Consider the following 19,938-nt stretch of genomic DNA (forward strand, 5'->3'; position numbering starts at 1 on the left):
TACAGACACTGTTAGTTGACATAAGGCGCATTTGCTCTCGGCCATAAGACAGCTAAATTAAACTACTACGAAAAACAGTACTGGTTTTCGCATATGTAATGAGTGTTCCTCGATTGTTTTGAAGAGTGAAAGGAGCAATTTGCGTTTGTTTTTTTTTACTCCGAAGCCGGATTAAACAACTTCGACAGGATGCCAGTTCCGCAAAGAACAGGACCTGTAAAACCAAAGCAGGTACATTTCATATCTTTGCACTTTAAATGAAGTCCATAATAAAATATTTATAAATTGCATTTTTATTTTGTTTAAATAAACAAATAATGTTTTTTAAGGTTTGTTACGCCGCTACAATTTTATGCAAAAATTTTAACAAGACACCATGAAGTTATAGGTTTGCAACTTAACACTCTGCGATATCTCCAGGTTTCAAACGTCCCGTCGCACCTACCAAAGATACCGACCGTAAAGCTTACCAAGAAAAAGGTGGGTTCTTATTACACGAGTATCTGTGTGTATTGATAACATGCAAATGTATGAAAAATGTGTCACAAAATATAATCTGCCATATTTACACATATTCTTTGGAAGAGTTTTCAATTTTACGTGTGTGAAAGGATGAGGATGACGGGACAGAGATGGCTGATGGCACAGACGAATGGACACAGGGAAAGACGCTGATCAAACCCCCCGACCAGCTTGATCTCAGTGAAGCGGCAAGTTACCTTTAGCTGGTGTTTGTAAATGACCGCATATCATTTGCATGGTTCAGTATGAATAATTCGCAACACTCATAATGACAGATTGTTAGTAAATGGGAGGAACGGTGCATCATATTCTTCTAGATTCAGTATGTATTCAAAACTGTGAAAGTACTACGCCAGATCTGCAGAGCTGGCTGTTATGAATAGACATGGCTTTTGACAGAGAGATGTTATAAAATGCATGAGACAGAACAGAGAAAACATTATTATATTCTTTGGTTCAGTTGTTTATGATAGATCTAATAACTATGAATATTCAAGAAGGAAATGTACAATAATAAATACGCAATAAGCGGATAAATACACTACAAACATATTTTTTGTGATGGTTGCTTTGTTAAAAATGCTGCATGTTTATTTTTAATTCTTTTAATGTAATTTTGTTCATTTAAATTTATGTGAGATATATTTAACCATTACGAACATGACGCCATAACGCGCTGCGACGTCTCACATGTCTTCAGGAACTCAAAGAGGAATTCACCAGGATTCTGACTGCAAACAATCCCCACGCGCCGCACAATATTGTCCGTTACAGCTTCAAGGTGAAGTATCAGTTTTTGTTGCCTGTCATTTCAGAATATAATCTGCCAGGCTGAAAGTTTACAGTATCATAGTTTCTGTCCTTTTGTACAAAATTCTGATTTATTTTGGTTTCTTTTTTAGACATTAAATTTAGGAATACTGTACCATAAACGCCTTTCACACAGATAACCCAACCAGCTGGCTGATTTTTCCATCTTGTCAATAAAAATCAGTTATCCTCCTTCTGTGCCTTACCCTATCACTCTTTTTGTACACGTGTTTCTTTTTCCTTATTTTTTCATGGCCTTTGATCATTTGAATCATTCCTTTTGGTGTTTTTCCTAATACCTGATCTGATTGGGTTTCTTGTAGGAGCGCTCATATAAGCCAATAAGCAATGTCGACCAGCTGGCTGTGCACTTGGTGCTTGATGGGAATCTGCTGCATCAGGATTCCGACGAAGCCTGCAGACAGAGAGCCAGGCAGGGCCTGGAAAAAGGTACAGTAGGGTGGGACACATTTGTACCTCGCCATTTGTACCTCGCCAGAGGCCCAGATCCACTTAGCACCTCCCAAGTAGCAGAACAGATTATTGGCCATAATGTGGAAAATTTAACAAAGATTTGCTGGAATCGTTAAAAAAGTCTACAGCAATACACATTTTTATTCAAACTAAAGTTTGAGAAAAGGTAATTTCTTGAAAATACTCACTGAATGGGTTTTCTCTGGATATGTGACAATCGTTTTCACATAGAGAAAAAAAGAGTAATGTAATTTTTTTTAAAATTTCAGGAAATATGCCAGTTGAGTCCACGGTAGCAGAAATGGACAAGGAAAGACCTGACACTCCGGTACTTTAAAGCGAGTCTTCAAAATCTAGCTAAAATGTATTGTTTTATCGGTCTTATGTGTTGAAATGAAATAGATATTAAAGGGTAAAGCCACTATTTTAATTGATGGTGAAACAGGGGAAAGCCTCTTTCCTCTCTACGGTGATGAGCAGCGGAGATTTCACTGCATTTTCCTGTTCTCTAATGCTGTTTATGTGTCTCCCTTAGCATATGGATAAGTGCTGCGTGTGGTTCTTTGTCAGGTAATTGGGGAGGGGATGTCTGAAGAGTTAGGGGCCGAGGAGAGACCAGAGAGTGCAGAACCCAATAGTGCAAGCGGGGAGCAGAAGTTGACAAACCAGTTCAACTTCAGTGAGAGGGCATCCCAGACGCTCAATAATCCATTGAGGGTAGGTGCCAGCTGCTTATCCAGTGTGATGATTCAGCAGAACCGTTTTATTTCATAACTGTTGCATGGTGGTTCATAAAAGAGAGAAGCTAGGGAAATTAAGCATTGCAATCTCGGAGCATAATCATAAGAATGTTTTCTGATAAGTCTGTCAAGTTTAGATTGAGCTGGGGTGGGTTGTGTCACCACAACGGAAACATAAATATGTAATTAAGAAAGTGGATTCACTGGGGAAAACTAATCGCTGGGCTAATGCATCTAGTTCATCATCATTATTATCACCATCATCATCGTTTTCCTGCCACTTCTCAAAGTGAGGGTGGTGGTAGCAGCATGCCAGACCAAACACTGTTATTCCTGACTAGCTGGCTCGTTACGGGGCTCGAAATTGGCATATATTGGGATCCGGCTTTTGGGGGGAAATGAAAAACACCACAGTATAGACATCACTGAGACTCGGTTGGTGGGGAGGAAGAGGAATGAACCTGGTCCTTTTGGGACAGCAGACAGCCGTTCCCCTCTCATACAAATGTAGCTGGTGCAAATAAAAGATTCTTTAATAATCAAGTATATAAACAAAGTGCAGCCAATGCTAATACATATAGCTGTTTTTGGGCTGCTATATGTTAAGGGTATACGTAGCGTTTTTTATCATTTTGCTCATTAAAATATCAAAGAACAACTAGAACTTATATATACAGTAGTTCTATGTAAATTTGCAATTGTGTCTTCTGAATTTGACCATACTGTCTGGCTCCTAATATGACATTAATGTTGCAATGCTGCTAATTAGAATGATACAGTTATGTCTATGACTGGTTGATATGAACATGTACTGTACAGTATATACGATGATTGGAGGACAGTGTGTGGTTCAGAGCGTTCTGTTCTGTACTGTGACATCGTGTTCTCGTGTACTCCTTATGTGTGCATGGGTTTCCCCTCGTTACTCTAGTTTCCAGTCACAGTTTTTTTGAAAATAGTTTCTCTAAATGTCCCAAAGTCTGTATACAGTACTGTGATAGGCTGGCAATTTGTCCAAGGGTCTTCAGGGTAAGGGATGGTACAAAACCACTAAAGGGATTTATTTGATTAATCCTTTTTTGTCCTTTGCAGCACAGAGAATGCCAGACTGAGCCCCCTCCCAGGGCAAATTTTTCAGCCACCGCCAATCAGGTAAATATTAGGCCAGGTAATGTGTGACATTGCACTTAAGTAAAAAGACTTGTACCCTTGCTGTACCCTTGAGCTCTTACCCTAAACGGCCTCAGTTTGCATAAATGGAAAAACTCTAAAATTGTTGCTTTTCACTCAACCTCAGGTCTTAACATAACTAGTCTTTAGCCCTTTAGCCAGATCATTTCTATCTACTCTGTCTCACAATTATGCTTGGTTTCGGTTTTCTTTTGCAGTGATGTTCCTGTGGCTAGCCCAACTAAAAACATTAACAGAGTGTATTTTTTATTTATTTGAATGCATTTTTTTTTCTTGAATAACAAATACTAAAATTTTACCGAAAGTATTTCAGTGAAGACGTTCACCAAGGATGATCTGCAATTAGTATCTCATCTTATCTAAATTTGTAGCACCCAGTGGATATTGTCTATGCACTCATGGACAATGAAATAATACTCATAGATATGGGGTTAACGCATAAACATTTTACAGTTCTGGTGGTTAGTGCAGTCGCTTCACATCTCTGAAGACCAGGGTTAGATTCCAGAGAGTTTGCAGATTCCCCTGTCTTCATGACATTTCTTTCAGGTTTGCCAGTTTGCCCCACAGTCTGAAAACATGCTTAGCTGAACTGGAGTTGCCAAATTGGTGTGCATGGTTGTTGGCTCGCCTTGGGTTAGATCTGGACCCCTGACCCTTTTATAGGACAAACAGTGTAGAAAATTACATTTCCATGGTATAGCAGTTAGCTTAGGGCTTTACTTGTGTGTTTGTCTTTCAGGATTAGTCAATGTGTAAGAGGAGTTGGTCATGTTGCAGGAAATATCAATAAAGTAAAGAATAGATTATGAAGATTATGATTTGAATTGAATATATATTCTAAATTAAAAAGGAAAAGATGAGTGCTAAAGCTGAATTCAGTATCCATGTATTAGTACAGTTTGTATAAGTTTGGCTGATGCTTTCCTGCAGTGGGAGATATATGACGCCTATGTGGAGGAGCTACGGAAGCAAGAGAGGAACAAGGAGAAGCAGAAAGCCCAGTCCATGAAGAAGGAAGAAGAGAAAAGCAGGAGGAAGGCAGCAGTGGTCGAGACGCAGGTTGGATGCTCAGGCTTCACAGGACATTATCCATCCATCCATTTTCCAAACCGCTTATCCTATTGGGTCGCGGGGGGTCCGGAGCCTATCCCGGAATCAATGGGCACGAGGCAGGGAACAACCCAGGATGGGGGGCCAGCCCATCGCAGGGCACACTCACACACCATTCACTCACACATGCACACCTACGGGCAATTCAGCAACTCCAATTAGCCTCAGCATGTTTTTGGACTGTGGGGGGAAACCGGAGTACCCGTAGGAAACCCCACGACGACACGGGGAGAACATGCAAACTCCGCACACATGTGACCCAGGCGGAGACTCGAACCCGGGTCCCAGAGGTGTGAGGCGACAGTGCTAACCACTGCACCACCATGCACAGGACATTATAATAGAATTTTTTTTCCTACTCTGTACTAAACATTCATAGGACTTCTGTTAATCAATGACCTAAGTAAATCAATAAGGGATGTGCATCTCCATCTCTTAGGTGGTGCAATACACATCTTGATGCATTGGCAACAATGCAATACATTAAAGGTGCATATGAAGCAATTACTATTGTGACACAACAACTATTGCGATGCAGTGCGACACGACATGATAAGATCTGATGCACAGCCAGACACGACTAATAATTAAATATTTATTTAACTCTGTGTGCAGCTTTCTGCTCGATATCGCCAGTGGATAGGGCAAACCAGGCCCAGGATCCTCCCGTTGTAGCACTCTGCGTTGTGTTTTGGTATGTTGGTGATGTCATGTGGCATGTTGAGGGAGGTGCAGGCCCAGGTGCAGCATAGCAGCAGTAACCACGGTGACAGTCTGACTTCAGGTGTTCTGACTCACTGGGAAGTGCAGCATGATGGGAGGGGTGGATGATGATGAATAAATTCTGGAGGTGGATATGAGCTAAACAATAAAATGAAACTGAACACTCGGTTTTTGGCCTAAATCTCAAAAAATATATATACTTAAAGAAGAAATTGCAAATCAAGGAACAAGCAAACTTTGGACTGTTAAACATTCTTCCTCTCGTTCCCACAAACATAAGAAGGAGTTGGCGATTCCTCTTCCTTCACAGATAAAAAAGAGAGCTTGCTTTTGCATGCAATCAGTTTGCAATAGTCTCAAATTAAACTTTTCGATGTTGGCTCCATAAAACAAAATTATAACAAGTAAAATTTAACCAGTTACTGGCTTAGTCATGTATTATTTTCCCCAAAAGATCTTCCTGCTAATTAACTTTACAATAGCAAGCCCCTCAACTTGTTAAGAAATATATAATTCTGGAAACCGTTATACACTAGTGGAACATTTCATCACGGTGGAGAATCGTCCATTTTACCATTTTTCAACTTAGTGCAGCAGTTTTCAGCAGTACTGCATTATTTTCCTTCTTCCCATTCACATTTTTTAGAGCGATGACATCACAAATGTCGGACGGGCAGCGAAAATCATGGAGCGAATGGTAAACCAAAATGCGTTTGATGACATAGCACAGGGTATGTCAACCACTGGCTGTTTTTAACAATGCTATATAAATATAAACATTGCTATATAAAAACATTTAACTTGCAGTAATGATTTGTTTAACATTATATTGTAATGATTTTTCAAATAAGTCTGTGGTTTTGCATGAAACATTTTATTAATGAGAAATAAAATTCCCATAAAGCCTCTTGAAATAATGTTAACTCCACAGTGAGATAAGTATAATTATAATTGTTTACGGTGTTTTATTTGTCTGACTTGAATTAGATAAGGTAATGAATGTGTTGTCTTTTCAGATTTCAAGTATTTTGAAGATGCTTCAGATGAGTTCCGGGAGCAGGAAGGAACATTACTTCCACTGTGGAGATTCCAGTATGACAAAGCCAAAAGGCTGACTGTGACTGCCCTCTGCTGGTGAGTACCTTACGCTCATGATGTCCAACCAATTCTGTGGCACTCTTAGAACATAACATCAGTGCTACAAATATATAACAGAGGTTTACAATGTGCTGTGTTACAACTGAAATATTGTGGGGAAAAAACAATTTCCTGGGAAAAAAAGTAAACAATATTTAAGATGTGTTTTGCACATTTATAACAATTGTTCTCTTTTTCAAGCTTGGTTTATGAAGTACTGTAGTTCTTGGTCGTTACTTAAGTTAACTGTTATCTAAATATATTCAGCTGTTAGACATCACTGAGGTGACACCTTTGCAGCCTTTCACAGGTCTGACACACCATTGTATGTTACAGACATGTACTGTGCACTTTAAAATATATTAAGATGGAAGAATACAATATTCATTGCAGCAAAGTCATGTACCTGTATATATATTGTGTCTACTTAATTAGTAGACACAATATAATCTACCTACTTAATCTACCTTAATTAGGAAAAATTAGGAAAAGCTCATGTACACAATGAATGCTGGGAAATGAATGAACAGTCTATACTAGGGGTCACCAACATGGTGCCCACGGGCTCTGGGATGCCCCCAAGGACCACATGAGTCACCCATGAACCGGTTCCAAAACTAGCACAACTCACCAGTGAGCAGCATCTAAAATGTAATTTTATCCTGTTGCTATTCTTCGTTAATTACATTTGCATTTATATAGATTTGAAAATGACAATATCTAAAAAAAAAAAAAAAAAAACATTTAAATCATGTTTATTATACATGAAATTTTGATTAGGTTTAGGAGGGTGTTTCATAAGTAACTCTCAGTTTCAAAAAGGTTGGTGATCCCTGATCTATACAGTGTTTTTTAATTTGTTTTTATTCATTTTAGGAATCCAAAATACAAAGACTTGTTTGCCGCTGGTCTTGGATCCTGTAAGTACCGAAACATGTATGGTTAATTTACCCAAAATTTACCAAACATCTCTCCGTTAAACATTTGTTTTTCTCTTCTATTTGTAGATGACTTTAGTAAGCAGGGTCATGGAATGCTGATTTTGTACTCGCTGAAGAACTCCACCTTCCCGGAGTACATTTACCGCACCCTCTCCGGCATCATGTGCCTAGACATCCACGGCTCTCTGTCCTACCTCGTGGCTGTAGGCTTCTATGATGGTAGCGTTGCTGTCTACAACCTCAAGGAGGACGACGACGAAGCCACATATAGGAGCACCGCCAAATCTGGAAAACACACTGATCCTGTGTGGCAGGTACTGTGGGAAATCAAAGTTTGGTCTATCAGTCATAGAAGGACCAATGATTACGATCTCAACTGATTTGATGGAGTACACCGTTAACCAGCCAGCCCATTTGGTAGACTTAACTGCAAGCAAAAAACAAAAAATGCCAGAAGTCTTCTTGCTTGACTACTTACTGTATGAGTAAGGACACGGCTGAGTCTGTGAGGTGTGAATGTGGAAGGTTGGGGATATGGTCCCATTTTGCCCCAGGGCCCAATGTACATTTGTTCCGCCACTGGCCTGAGGAGTCCCACCTCAGGCTGCCAATGAGCACAGTCATGCATTCTTTCGGTTGTGTTCATTGACTTTTGGTTTCATTTACTGTTTACTGCTGACCTGGCAAGTTGTTGACCCCCCTACTAGACATCATACACTGAGATGGGTCAGGCGCAGTTGTGAAGTTGTTACTGTATGGGTTTCAGAAACTGCATATATATATATATATATATATATATATTCATGTAGTTTGCATATCTCTTACATGGTACAGGGTTCCAGTGAGCCAGGAGCTCCTTCCATAAAGGCAGAGATGGTCTAACAACTGGATTACTGGGAGAGCTCCCGGTGGATCAGTGTAGCCATTGGCCAATAACCAAAAATATTTCCCACTATGACCAAAAAATTTTCAACGTGGCCCTGGAGTGAAAACCCCAAGTCTAGAGATGTGAGATTGCAGTGCTAACCACTGAGTCACCTCACAGCCTTGACTGCATATATTCATATGTATTTTAAATCAGATGAAATACATCAGTTCAGACACATGGGGGCAGTCTAAAGACTTCCCTCAATTATTAAAGCAGGTTATACCACTCACCAGTATACAACAAACTTACATTCACATTAACATTTCTTCTGTATTTCAGTCTCTATGTCCAAAGCGACAAACAAGTGAGGCAAATAACACATTACAAACATACATGCTGTCAAGGAGTTGATTAGGCATAAGTGCAGGTAGGCCGAGCTTCCAGTGAATGCCCAGGTACATGTGCATTTTAAAGCACAGACATTAAGACATTCACTTGGAAATACAGGTAACTACCTATTTGGTGGGGAAAGATTCTGCAAATTGGCATGTAAGTGGAATATACAATAAATGAATAGGTGTAGTATCTAAGAAACAGGTCACTACTAGGAATCATTCCAGTAAAAGCACATTTATTGACTTTCACATTTCCAGGTGATCCATCCAGTACTTCTAGAAATTGGACAGGTTGGTGAGAGTGGGATGAGTATGGATGAGATAGGTGGAGCAAGTGACAGGATTGTTGGGGAAATTATTGTTTGGATAGACTGTTGTTCTCGTTCCTTTGCTTGAATTTTTGGGCTTTTTAAATATTTTTAAATCTATTTCATAAATATCACCATTTGCTGTTTGTGTTGGACATTAGTATACTGAAAATTTTTTTCGAGGAATTGCCTAACTGTCTGTTGGTCTTCAAACAATTGTAGTTACTTTAGTGTCCCGCGAATGTGTCCCGTAACTATATTATATAATTTTAAAAGCTGGGTTGTATATTAAAATGACAAAAAGTAAAAATGCTTGTTTTCTAATCAGTGTTATAAAGGTACTACAGTAGGTTTCCTTAACATGTGTTACATTCATTACAAAAAGTGAATGGAGTTTTTGAAATAATGCAGATCTTACATTTAGGTAACATTTTCCCTATTAACAAATTTGATTCGTACTGCTTACACGTTTTCTGACTTTTGATTTCGTGTTATATATTTAGCATAATGCCAGTACAGTTTCACTCCATGTTAAATGTTGTTTTTTATTTTTTTTTATTTTATATTGCATTCTTTGTTTTTGCGTGAATTTTAAATATGACAACTTTGTTTATTGTTGCATTTCTCATGTTTAATGTTGCAGGTGAAATGGCAGAAAGACGATATGGACAACAATCATTGTTTCTTTTCTGTGTCATCCGATGGTCGTGTCGTATCTTGGACTCTTGTGAAGGTGAGCAGAAATAATTTTGTTCTAAGTGTCTAATTCTTGGTGTGTTATTTTAAGTTTAATTATTTGAAGGACAAGAACTAGTTCTCAGCTCACCAGATATTTTTATTCTTTTCTCCTGAGTAATATTAACCATATAGATGACACTGATTGGGTCATTTGACTGAAAGCTAAGATTGAAATCGCTGTTTCTCCATGGATATCTCTGTACATGTTACAATGTTTGCACTTGTTATGTTGCAGAATGAGCTGGTGTTTACAGACATCATCAAGTTGTCAGTGGGAGGTGCCACAGTGGAGGGGTCAGGGGAAGCACAGAATATGACCATCGGTACGGATACCAGCCAAGCCTTGTCACAAGCCCAGACACATGGCGATACTATGATGTCGCTCCGTCTTGCTTCACATAAGGCATATCTTGCCACCTGATTGGAGACGGGGGTCATACTGAATTTATTCTGAAGTATTTATACTTATTCTGAAGTATTTATACTGAAGCTCCACTTTCCCCCTTATTTCTATATTTGAATTCCCCCAAAGGGGGAACCTATAGTTATGGGATTGTTCATTTGCAGCATTGCATAGTGACAGCAAAGAAAACAGCAGTTTTGACATTTGATCTTGTTACACCCATAAGAGAAAATTTTGCAGACCTTTTTCAAAAGTCGTCATATTGTATAGGTAACAAACTATCCATCCATCCATTTCCCAAACTGCTTATCCTACTGGGTCGCGGGGGGTCCGGAGCCTATCCCGGAATCAATGGGCACGAGGCAGGGAACAACCCAGGATGGGGGAGCAGCCCATCGCAGGGCACACTCACACACCATGCACTCACACATGCACACATTTGAGAAAACCTATCCCAAAATTGAAGGTGCTTTATGGAAAGAAAAGGATCAATGGGCAGTATTAGGGTAACAGGGCCAACGTATTTCCTTTCAGTGAAACTCTACTTTTTACGTCCAGGGAATACGTTGCAATAATTCCGACCAGGATCCTTTTTAGGTTTAAATAATATTAAATTGAAAAAACGTTTGGTACTCCGTAAACGCCTAGTGTACTGGCTTTTGCACACTACCACACTACCACAGGGTGGCGCATAAATAAATCTGTTCCAATGGCATGCATTTTATTGTGATACATTTTCAATTGCTTTATTCTTTACATTTCAAATAAATAAGGGAGACTTAAGGGGGGCTGAGCCGGCTGAGCTGGTACTGAAGTGATACAAAGTATTTTATATTACTAGAGGCGGCTGTGATAGGATGAGCCTCATGCTTTCATGTGGCAAGTGTGCCGTGAGACATTCTGCTTCAGTTCTCATCTCTCTGTGCAAAATATGAATATAATTCCTGAATTGAATGTATATTTGAATTTCCCTCTGGGATCAATGAAGTTTACTTAATCTAATAGTTCAGACTCAGCAGGCTCTTCTGTGGACTGATGATAACTTTGTGGTTTTTATAAATATTTTCTTTTTTTGTAGCGTGTGGGACATCATTTGATTTCCATAAGAAAATTGATTACCTCTTTTTAGTTGGCACGGAAGAAGGAAAAATTCACAAGGTAAGAAATATTACCTGAGTACTCTAAGCTTTCCAGCAACTTACCTATATTGTTTTTACTTACTCCATGAAATTGACTTCATGCTGCATTTTTGATGTGATATATTTGCGATATTCAGTATTACTTGGACATATTTTTAAACTGACCAAACAGACAAATATTTTGCTTTTGATTAGTACACTGCTGAAGGGCATTTTTACCACCGTTGGTTTATCGGCGATCTGAGGCTCCTTCCGGCTTTCTTTCAGATCGAAGAATGTGTTAAATACGCATTGCCCTTTGATTGTAATTGCTCTCCATTTGGCAGTACCAAGCTGCGAGAACACTTATTGTAGTGTTTACTCTTACACATAAACATTTGTCAATTAGAATGTATCACATTTTTTTTGTTTGTTAAATTGTGCACTTCATTTTGGGCATGTGTTTCTGTGTATGTGTGGATAGCAGAACCACCAACAAGTGTACTAGAATGTGTCAAATGTACAGTCATGTAAATAGTAATGTAAACAGTGTCACAATGTCGGAAATGTAAATTTTGTTCCTGGCAAAAGAAAATTATCTGAAGCTTTATTCCTAATTCTCAAACACTGATGAATGCCGAATGTGTACATTATAATGCAGGAAGATGCATTTTCATGTAATGTACGGCTATTTGGAACGCAGCAGAGATTTTCATATTTGCCTGAAGCAAGGGAAGGTTGTGAATCCGCAAACCTGCATTTCTTCTGACTCATTAGGGTAACACTGTCTGCCGGTTGCCCTGACAGCCCATCCTGAAGCTGTCAGGCTGTCATAGTCCCACACAGACAGCTGTGCTTCTGATTGAGATGCCACTTGCCAAACGGGTCTTGGTCCTAATGCTTTGCTTCTCAGGCTCGCATGGAGAGCCTGGTCACAGTGTCAATTCAAGACCCGTCCTTGTCAGGCTGTATTATTGTGAGATGTACCTTGTCTGAAATTCCTGCCATACTTGTCTGCCTCTCTCTTACATGATCACCCCTGAAATCCAGTCGCAAGATAGAGAGATGCATTTACCAGTGAAAAAGAAATCATATCAAATGTCACAGCTGTATTGCTGACAAGTCATCCTGGTTACATGATCAAATGTAAACTAAGGGCTACAGCGGCTGGAACTGAACAATCAAAGCTTCCCAGACAATTAGTAGACATTAGTGGGTTGCATAAATGTCACCTCAGGGAAGGAACAGGAAATATCAAATCCCCTATATTTGTGGGCCTTTGCACAGCAGATTCAGCACCAGAATGTTCTTTTAGTGACACTGTTGTCACTGCTATGTCTGGCATTGTTTGTTCAGGTATACAGACATTGCTGCCCTCATATGAAGCCATAATCCATCGGCACTACAGAGCTGCTAGCCAGGATGTCTTAGAAATCATCTTCATCATCTGTTTCGGTTTTCCCTAAATTTGATCAATTCCCTTATTTAGTATTAAGCAGTTGTGTTTCCGTATCTCTCGACGCTTTATGTTGCCTGAATGTTCAGAAGCTTTGTGGTTTTTTTATGTATTATCCTAAAGTTGTCATTGTCTTAAGGGCTGTTTACCTAGTCTTCTCAACCAATTGTCTTTCCAGTGCTCCAAGGCCTACTCAAGCCAGTTCCTTGAGACCTATGATGCTCACAATATGGCTGTGGATGCAGTACGCTGGAATCCTTTCCATCCAAAGGTCTTTATCTCGTGCAGCTCTGACTGGACCGTCAAGATCTGGGACCACACAGTGAGGTATGCTGACTATAGTTTGCTACTACTTTGAAATTATTTATTCCTAAAATTGCGAACACAATTGCAAAATCGGAAACTGAAGGTAACATGTCTGTCACAAATGGGCTGGTACAGGTGAAGGAGGACAAGGACGCAGGTGCAAGTATACGGGGCTTAAACTGTACTCCAGGACCAAAACTGGGGAACCCTGTTCTAGACTCTTAAACACAACAGAAGCCAGGTTAAGGTACAGGACTTGGAGACAGGACTGGGCTGGGATTCCACTGTCTGGCATGCCACCCGCTCTACGTGGCTCAAACAAGTCAGAACATAGTTGGTATCCACCTGGGGTCCCCACATTTCCAGCCTGTGGGGGGAGGCCTGAAAGGGGCTAAAGACAACATAGGAGTACTGGGAACACAAGATTGGGGGGCATATGACTGCAGGACCAGAACAAAGGGGGCTTGCAACAGGCAACAACAGGGCTCCAGGATAAATAGAACTTGAAACATGACTCGTCGCATCCTTTGCTTGGAGTCAAGTATTCTGTGAAAAACTGCCATGCAGAGGTGAAGCGTGATAAGGATGCAGGTGGAAGTATGTAGGGTTTAATGTACAAGGAACCGCAGAAATTCAAAGGGTATCTGGAAAGAGGAGATAACAACCACCAGCAACAAACATGACAAATGCCCTACTAGCAAGCCAGAGCCTGAGCCCTTACATATAAAGGGAAAACACAAGTGCAACATACAGTATGAGCGCAGTCAGGGCAGGATAGTTAGTAATTACTAGACCCTATAGGGTAAAATGCTGGGCAAACTCAATAGGTAGGCCAGGGATCTGTATCATGAAGCCGAATTTTTGGGTTAACAGGATAATGTGTAGTCTGGGCAAAATGTAAGTGAACAAAGATAACGTCAATTTAAACTAGGATACCTTGAAGCTATCTAGCTTAACAACAAATCTCACTGTGCAATACAAACCCCTGACGGTGTCTGATGTTGATGTGCCTGAAAAGCAAAACCTAAGGGATGTTTATTTGCACATTGTGAAAATAAATATGTAAAATAAATAAAAATGCAAAATAACAATCATAATCTGTAGTGATTTCATTTAACGCCTCTATTGCCATAATTATTTTTTTAGTCTGGTCTGAATCTCCTGGCACAAACGCCTTAAATGCCTTGCAGAGGTTCTTTCTGCCTCGCTCCAGCTGCACACGCACTCGGATAATGTCGTCTCAAATGAGCTCGCGTGTCGGATGTGTTTCCAGCAACATACCTGAATTTGCTATAACCAGCCAACAGACAGTCTTGGTCTTGTCAACTACACTCTCTCTCTAGTGCTGGTGGAATTTATTGGCAATCCAATGTTTCCAAACTGCCAATTATACCTGACTGTAGCCAGCATTACTCATATCCAACTCACAGTCAGAATTAGCATAATATTTTCTGTATTGACCATCTATTTGTGAGTTTAGGTTCCTCCTGTGTCAGGAAATGTATTTATTTGTTTCATTGTGCTTTCTGAACCAAAAATGACATAACCAATTGACACATGAGGAATGCGTGTACCATTACAGCCCTACCCAGGGAGCTGACATCATGGTATGTGAGCCTGTGCTATACCTTTACCCTTCTCGTCTCTCCCCTTACTAACAGATTCAACAGCAGCAAATTAAACCAGTGGATAGTGTTAGATAAAAGCAGATGAATGATACTGTAGTTCATTAGCCCAGTGGATGTATCTGATTTAATGGTATATTATTCTTCAGTTTGCTGGGGTCAAGACTGCGAGACAGAGAAGCATGATTCGTACTCCACAGAACACATTTCCAGTGTCCTTTACACCACTTCATCCAACGCTTGGCATTGCGCTTGGTTAATGTAAGGCTGGCATGCAGCTACTCGACCATGGAAGCCGATTCCATGAAGCTGCCAGTGCACAGTTTCTGTGCTGAAGTTAATGCCAGAGGAAGTTTGGAACTCTGCAGTTATTGAGTCCACAGAGCTTTGTCAACGTTTATGCGCTGTGCGCCTCAGGACTCGGTGACCCCACTGTTACTTTACAGTACATGGTCTGCTACTTCGTTGTTTAGGAATGTGTTTGTCGTTCCTAAATGCTTCCACTTTCCAATAATACCACTTATATTTGACTATGGAATATCTAGCAGGGAAGAAATTTCAGGATCTGACATTGCAAAGGTTGTACCCTATGACAGCACCATGCTTGAATTCACTGAGCTCTTCAGAACAACCCATTCATTCACAAATGTGCCTGACTTTTATCTGCATAGTGTGGCTGTTAAAAAACACAGAAAGTCCATCACGATCAGAAAGTCTTTTTCCAGTAGTGTAAATTGTACATTCGGCATCAGACTGTATTGGTATGAAAAATGACTAATGCAGTTGGACAGCAGATATGGTGCTGATGCTGTTTCTTGTCTTACAGGAGCCCCATGTTCACCTTTGACCTGAACTCTGCTGTGGGGGATGTGGTTTGGTCTCCATATTCATCCACTGTGTTTGCCGCTGTTACCATCGACGGCCAGGTACACAGGGCCCGGACCCCCAGTCTGATTTTCTAAATGTATTTCAAATATTATATGACATGCAAATACATCATGTATCTTTTAGCTATAGGTAAAATAAGGTTTCAAACATGGGGAGAGAGTATATAAGACATATACATATGCATGATATGTATATGAATGCAAGAATAAAAATACCTTTCAGTTGAACTGAATATGAATATTTATTAACACTAATTTGGAATTATCATTTTGCATTATGTATCACTTCTGTCTCCTGAGGCCATCGAATCCAGGAGAATATCTTAACGTATAATGTCTACCAGTTGGTTACTAGGGTAGTATTTAGTTGTTCTGGTAAATAATTTGATGAGCTGGATTTGATTTACATTCCATCCAAGATGTACCTCCTGTCCTGTTTTGCGTGGTATAGACTCCTGGTACAAGTTCCAGTTTCACCGGCATATCTGTCCTGGGTGAGAGTTTGGATGGAGGGGTGGATTTGATTTTTTATTACATTTAGCCTACTGTATAGTGAGTCTACCCACACCATTTGTATCACTGCATTTGGTTAAAAAACATTTGAAAACTGAGTTTCACTTACATCCATTAAGTTTATTCATACTTAATAAGAGTAAAAAAGTGAAAAGCAGTGCAGACATTATAAGGGAAAATGCATAAAATGTGACTGTAGTGGCTGCACATTTTTACAAATTTTTCAATGGGAGGATTGGAGTAGCAGAAATATAATCAGGACTCAATAAATAGATACTTTGTTACATTTTTCCTGTTTCAGTCGCATGATTCAGCAGTTGGATGTATCAGCGGGTGGGAAGACAATAAACGCAGCACCCAACACTATGTATCACCTGGCTTTTTGGCGGCGTAATTGCTGAGTGACACAGACACGCCAGCGCTCAAGTATAAATGCTCGTGATGGTGCTGGCCGCAGCGTAGGCTCACCGCATAAATATAAATCTGCCTTAAAAGCTGAGAGGAGGTGGAGCCACTAAGAGGAGTCAGTGGTGATCCCAAGGTGTGGGGCCGCATTAGGCGTCCCTGAATGGGCGGGACCTACAGAAGGGAATCGCTAGGGAGACGGAAGGAGAGACGTCGGCAGCGTTGCCCTGGACAGGTTCACAGGTATAACAGGGTGTAGCGGTTCACTCTCACACATTTACCAAGGGCTTAGGAAGCTGGATGGACAACAGAATTACAAGAATACCAGAATTATGTATATAATAACAGGAAGGGAGGAACGGACGATTTTAACCTGTGACCTTGGCGATATGAGACAAAAGTAATACCTGCTGAGCTAGTATGCTGTATTTCTACTAGTCTTTCTACTTTTTCTGAATTATGCACTCTGCTTGTCCTCCTTGGTTCCTGAACCACGAGCGTCACATTGGTCTAATGTTGATAATGGTTGCAGAAACCAAAGCGCTTAATTACTGGCTGGTACAGAAGGCCATCGCTGACTGCCAGGATAAATGGGGGCTTTCAGCATGGGGATGGAAGTGACCTCTGCCTCCCTCTCAGTGGCCTGTACTTGACACCCTCCTCACCATGTCTGTTTCAGCCACAGCTGAGCCAGTTTCTCTGCAGGACCTCGGTCAGTGCTTTCATAATGCGGTGTTTTCTCGAGAAGTCTCGTGTTATAGAAAGGAGATTAAAAGATTGTCATGACAGTCTCAAGAGAATATAAAATTTACAGGGGAAAAATGTAGCTTATGTGAGAGTTGCATTATTGGGATTTGTGTTTACCAGCTATATGTAAATTTTTTTACAAGTGTTTTTTGAGTGTAAATGTATTTTGTTATCGTTTATCTTAATAGTATACAGAGCTAAATAACCAGATACTTGATTTATGCATTATGCTTATTATACGTTCGCCTAGCAGAAACCGGTGATTTTTTTAAGCTTCATGTAAGGTTTATATGAGCTTCTGATCCATGTTTCATTCTGTGTTTCTGTCAAAAAGCCAGTGAGGGTTTGGCTGTTTCAGGAAAACAGACAACAGGCAGTCCGCATGGCCAGATGGCCGGGCGTCCTCTCCCACCTCATGGATTCTGATACAGTGCTCATACAGCAGACATACAGTATATATACACATGCCTACATACACATACCTACATGCACACACATGCAGACACGTTTCCTTATAGCCAGCTATGGAAGCATCCATACAGACGTGTAAGCACGCACAATCGCACGCACAGACATACACGCATGCATGCAGATGCACACTCAAACACATGCAAATTGAGGAATGGCTCAGTAAATGGATGAAATGTAGATAAAGCTTTCTGACCAAGAGAATAAAAACACAAAACCACTAGAATGTGATCGCCCATTTTTAATAATTCAGGAAGCCACACAGTTTGTGCTGCTCCTCCATACTCTGTATTTAGAAACTGAGAGTATGCAATGTGCACTAATCTCCATGCACTATTCCGTATTAAAAATCTGGAAGTATGTACTGTGTCCTACTCCTCTATACTGTATTCTGTATTTAGGAATTGAGATTAGTTTGTACTATCTCTCCAAGAATATCCAATATTAAACCTGGAATTTCTGTAGTACTAATCCTTATTCTTCATGCTATGTTAAAACTGGGACTAAAAGAATTAAGTACTCATATTTTATTATACATTAAAAAGGGGACTGCATGTCTTTGATTTTCCAGATATTAAGGATAAACATTTTTTATTTATTTTTTCATAAAGTGTTGGCATGGCTTCATGATTAAGAATTCTTTATAATGTTTGTTGAGCTTCATGTGCAGAGTATAGAATGCACGGAGTAGTTTTATTTTTATTCAAAGATGGTAGGAAAATCCTTTGCGTCTCTCTTCTTCTCGTCCCTGCCAGGTGCTCGTTTTTGATTTGACTGTAAACAAATATGAGGCAATCTGCCAGCAGCTCGTGGCTGCAAAGAAAACCAAGCTCACGCACATCGAGTTCAACCCTGCGTACCCCGTCATCATCGTGGGGGACGACCATGGCTTTGTGACCAGCCTGAAGCTGTCTCCTAACCTGCGCAAAAAGCCCAAGGTAAGAGCACTCTGGAGGGAGGCCAGAGAGCCACTTAGCCCACGCAGAGGCTGACTGACCAGATCTTACAGCACTTGTGGCAAGAAAAGCTCTATCGTGTTAAAAGATACTTCCCTAGCTCAGGAAATGATGCAAGCACTCAATCATCCACCCTGCGGGTAGTGCCATCTTTCTGCAAAGAATACAAAAGCGGCCATGTGCAAATGCCCAAGACCGCTCGCTCAAAATTGGTCCATTAAGCCTGAAATTGGATTCAAAATATCTGAATTTATGTCGATTGAATGAAATTATCTAAAATAATATAAAAATTGAACAAATGTTTAATGATTTATATATTATTTGCATAAAACATTATGGTGTGCTTTACACAGAAAACCTAATTTAGGTTATATCATGATTCCCCCGCCTATGCTGAGTTCTGTTGTCTGTGACAGAGTAAAAATGTGACTTAAGACTCATTTCGTGGCGACGGGTCACAAATGTTTTAGTCTACCTTCTCGATAGTTTCAACCCAGCTGACTTTTGCGGCCTATGTAATGCGACAGTTTCATGTGCATAACATGCACTGTGAATATTAACATGGCACCTTGCGCAGAGCTGGTACCGAGGGCGGCGCAGTGGTGCAGAACGTAGAGCTGTCGCCACATACCGCTGCCTTGTGTGTTTGGAGTTTGCATGTCCGTCCCATGTGTGCGTGGGTCTACACCGGATCCTCCGGTTTCCACCCAAAAGTTCAGAAACATGCAACTTAAATGAATTGGAGTAAATTAACTGTATGTGTTAATGAGTATACACCATGCAATGGGCAGGTATTCCACCCAGGGTTGGTTCCTACCTTAGGCAAGTTGTAATGCATTACAATTCAGCCATTACTCTCAAGAAAATGCTGCAATGTGTGTAGGATATTCTGCCCTGGGGTTGCTCGATATTAGTGTGAGTATGATTAATGTGAGTACCCAGATTTTGTTGGGTAGATCTCCCTAAGTATTTGACTGGGAAAGGTAGTACACTCCCATTAGTACGCAACAGCCTTAACTGCTGATCCCAGGGAAAAAACATTATGCTGTGTCTTTGCTTTGAGGTCTGTTAGTTTGGCTTGCTTTGGGATCTTA

The 19,938-nt window shown here is 40.3% G+C and overlaps 1 protein-coding gene and 1 long non-coding RNA gene across 2 annotated transcripts in view; one reads left to right on the forward strand and one right to left on the reverse strand.

The window, feature by feature from the left end:
* dnai1.2 (dynein, axonemal, intermediate chain 1, paralog 2) overlaps positions 1-19,938 on the forward strand; it is a 25,136-nt gene continuing 5,198 nt past the window's right edge. The window contains exons 1-19 of the mRNA XM_049018628.1: positions 1-231; positions 421-480; positions 612-710; positions 1,223-1,303; positions 1,656-1,782; positions 2,076-2,134; positions 2,377-2,523; positions 3,639-3,698; positions 4,671-4,799; positions 6,220-6,304; positions 6,590-6,707; positions 7,587-7,630; positions 7,718-7,965; positions 9,866-9,955; positions 10,196-10,283; positions 11,442-11,521; positions 13,116-13,264; positions 15,695-15,794; positions 18,644-18,826. Coding sequence (XP_048874585.1) covers positions 190-231; positions 421-480; positions 612-710; positions 1,223-1,303; positions 1,656-1,782; positions 2,076-2,134; positions 2,377-2,523; positions 3,639-3,698; positions 4,671-4,799; positions 6,220-6,304; positions 6,590-6,707; positions 7,587-7,630; positions 7,718-7,965; positions 9,866-9,955; positions 10,196-10,283; positions 11,442-11,521; positions 13,116-13,264; positions 15,695-15,794; positions 18,644-18,826 — 1,989 coding nt within the window. The 5' untranslated portion in view covers positions 1-189. The remainder of the gene's footprint in view (positions 232-420; positions 481-611; positions 711-1,222; positions 1,304-1,655; positions 1,783-2,075; positions 2,135-2,376; positions 2,524-3,638; positions 3,699-4,670; positions 4,800-6,219; positions 6,305-6,589; positions 6,708-7,586; positions 7,631-7,717; positions 7,966-9,865; positions 9,956-10,195; positions 10,284-11,441; positions 11,522-13,115; positions 13,265-15,694; positions 15,795-18,643; positions 18,827-19,938) is intronic.
* LOC125745628 (uncharacterized) overlaps positions 4,841-19,938 on the reverse strand; it is a 71,336-nt gene continuing 56,238 nt past the window's right edge. The window contains exon 2 of the long non-coding RNA XR_007398724.1: positions 4,841-4,984. This is a non-coding gene — a long non-coding RNA (uncharacterized LOC125745628). The remainder of the gene's footprint in view (positions 4,985-19,938) is intronic.

The sequence above is a fragment of the Brienomyrus brachyistius genome, chromosome 7 (genome assembly GCF_023856365.1).
Source record: "Brienomyrus brachyistius isolate T26 chromosome 7, BBRACH_0.4, whole genome shotgun sequence".
Taxonomy (NCBI): domain Eukaryota; kingdom Metazoa; phylum Chordata; class Actinopteri; order Osteoglossiformes; family Mormyridae; genus Brienomyrus; species Brienomyrus brachyistius.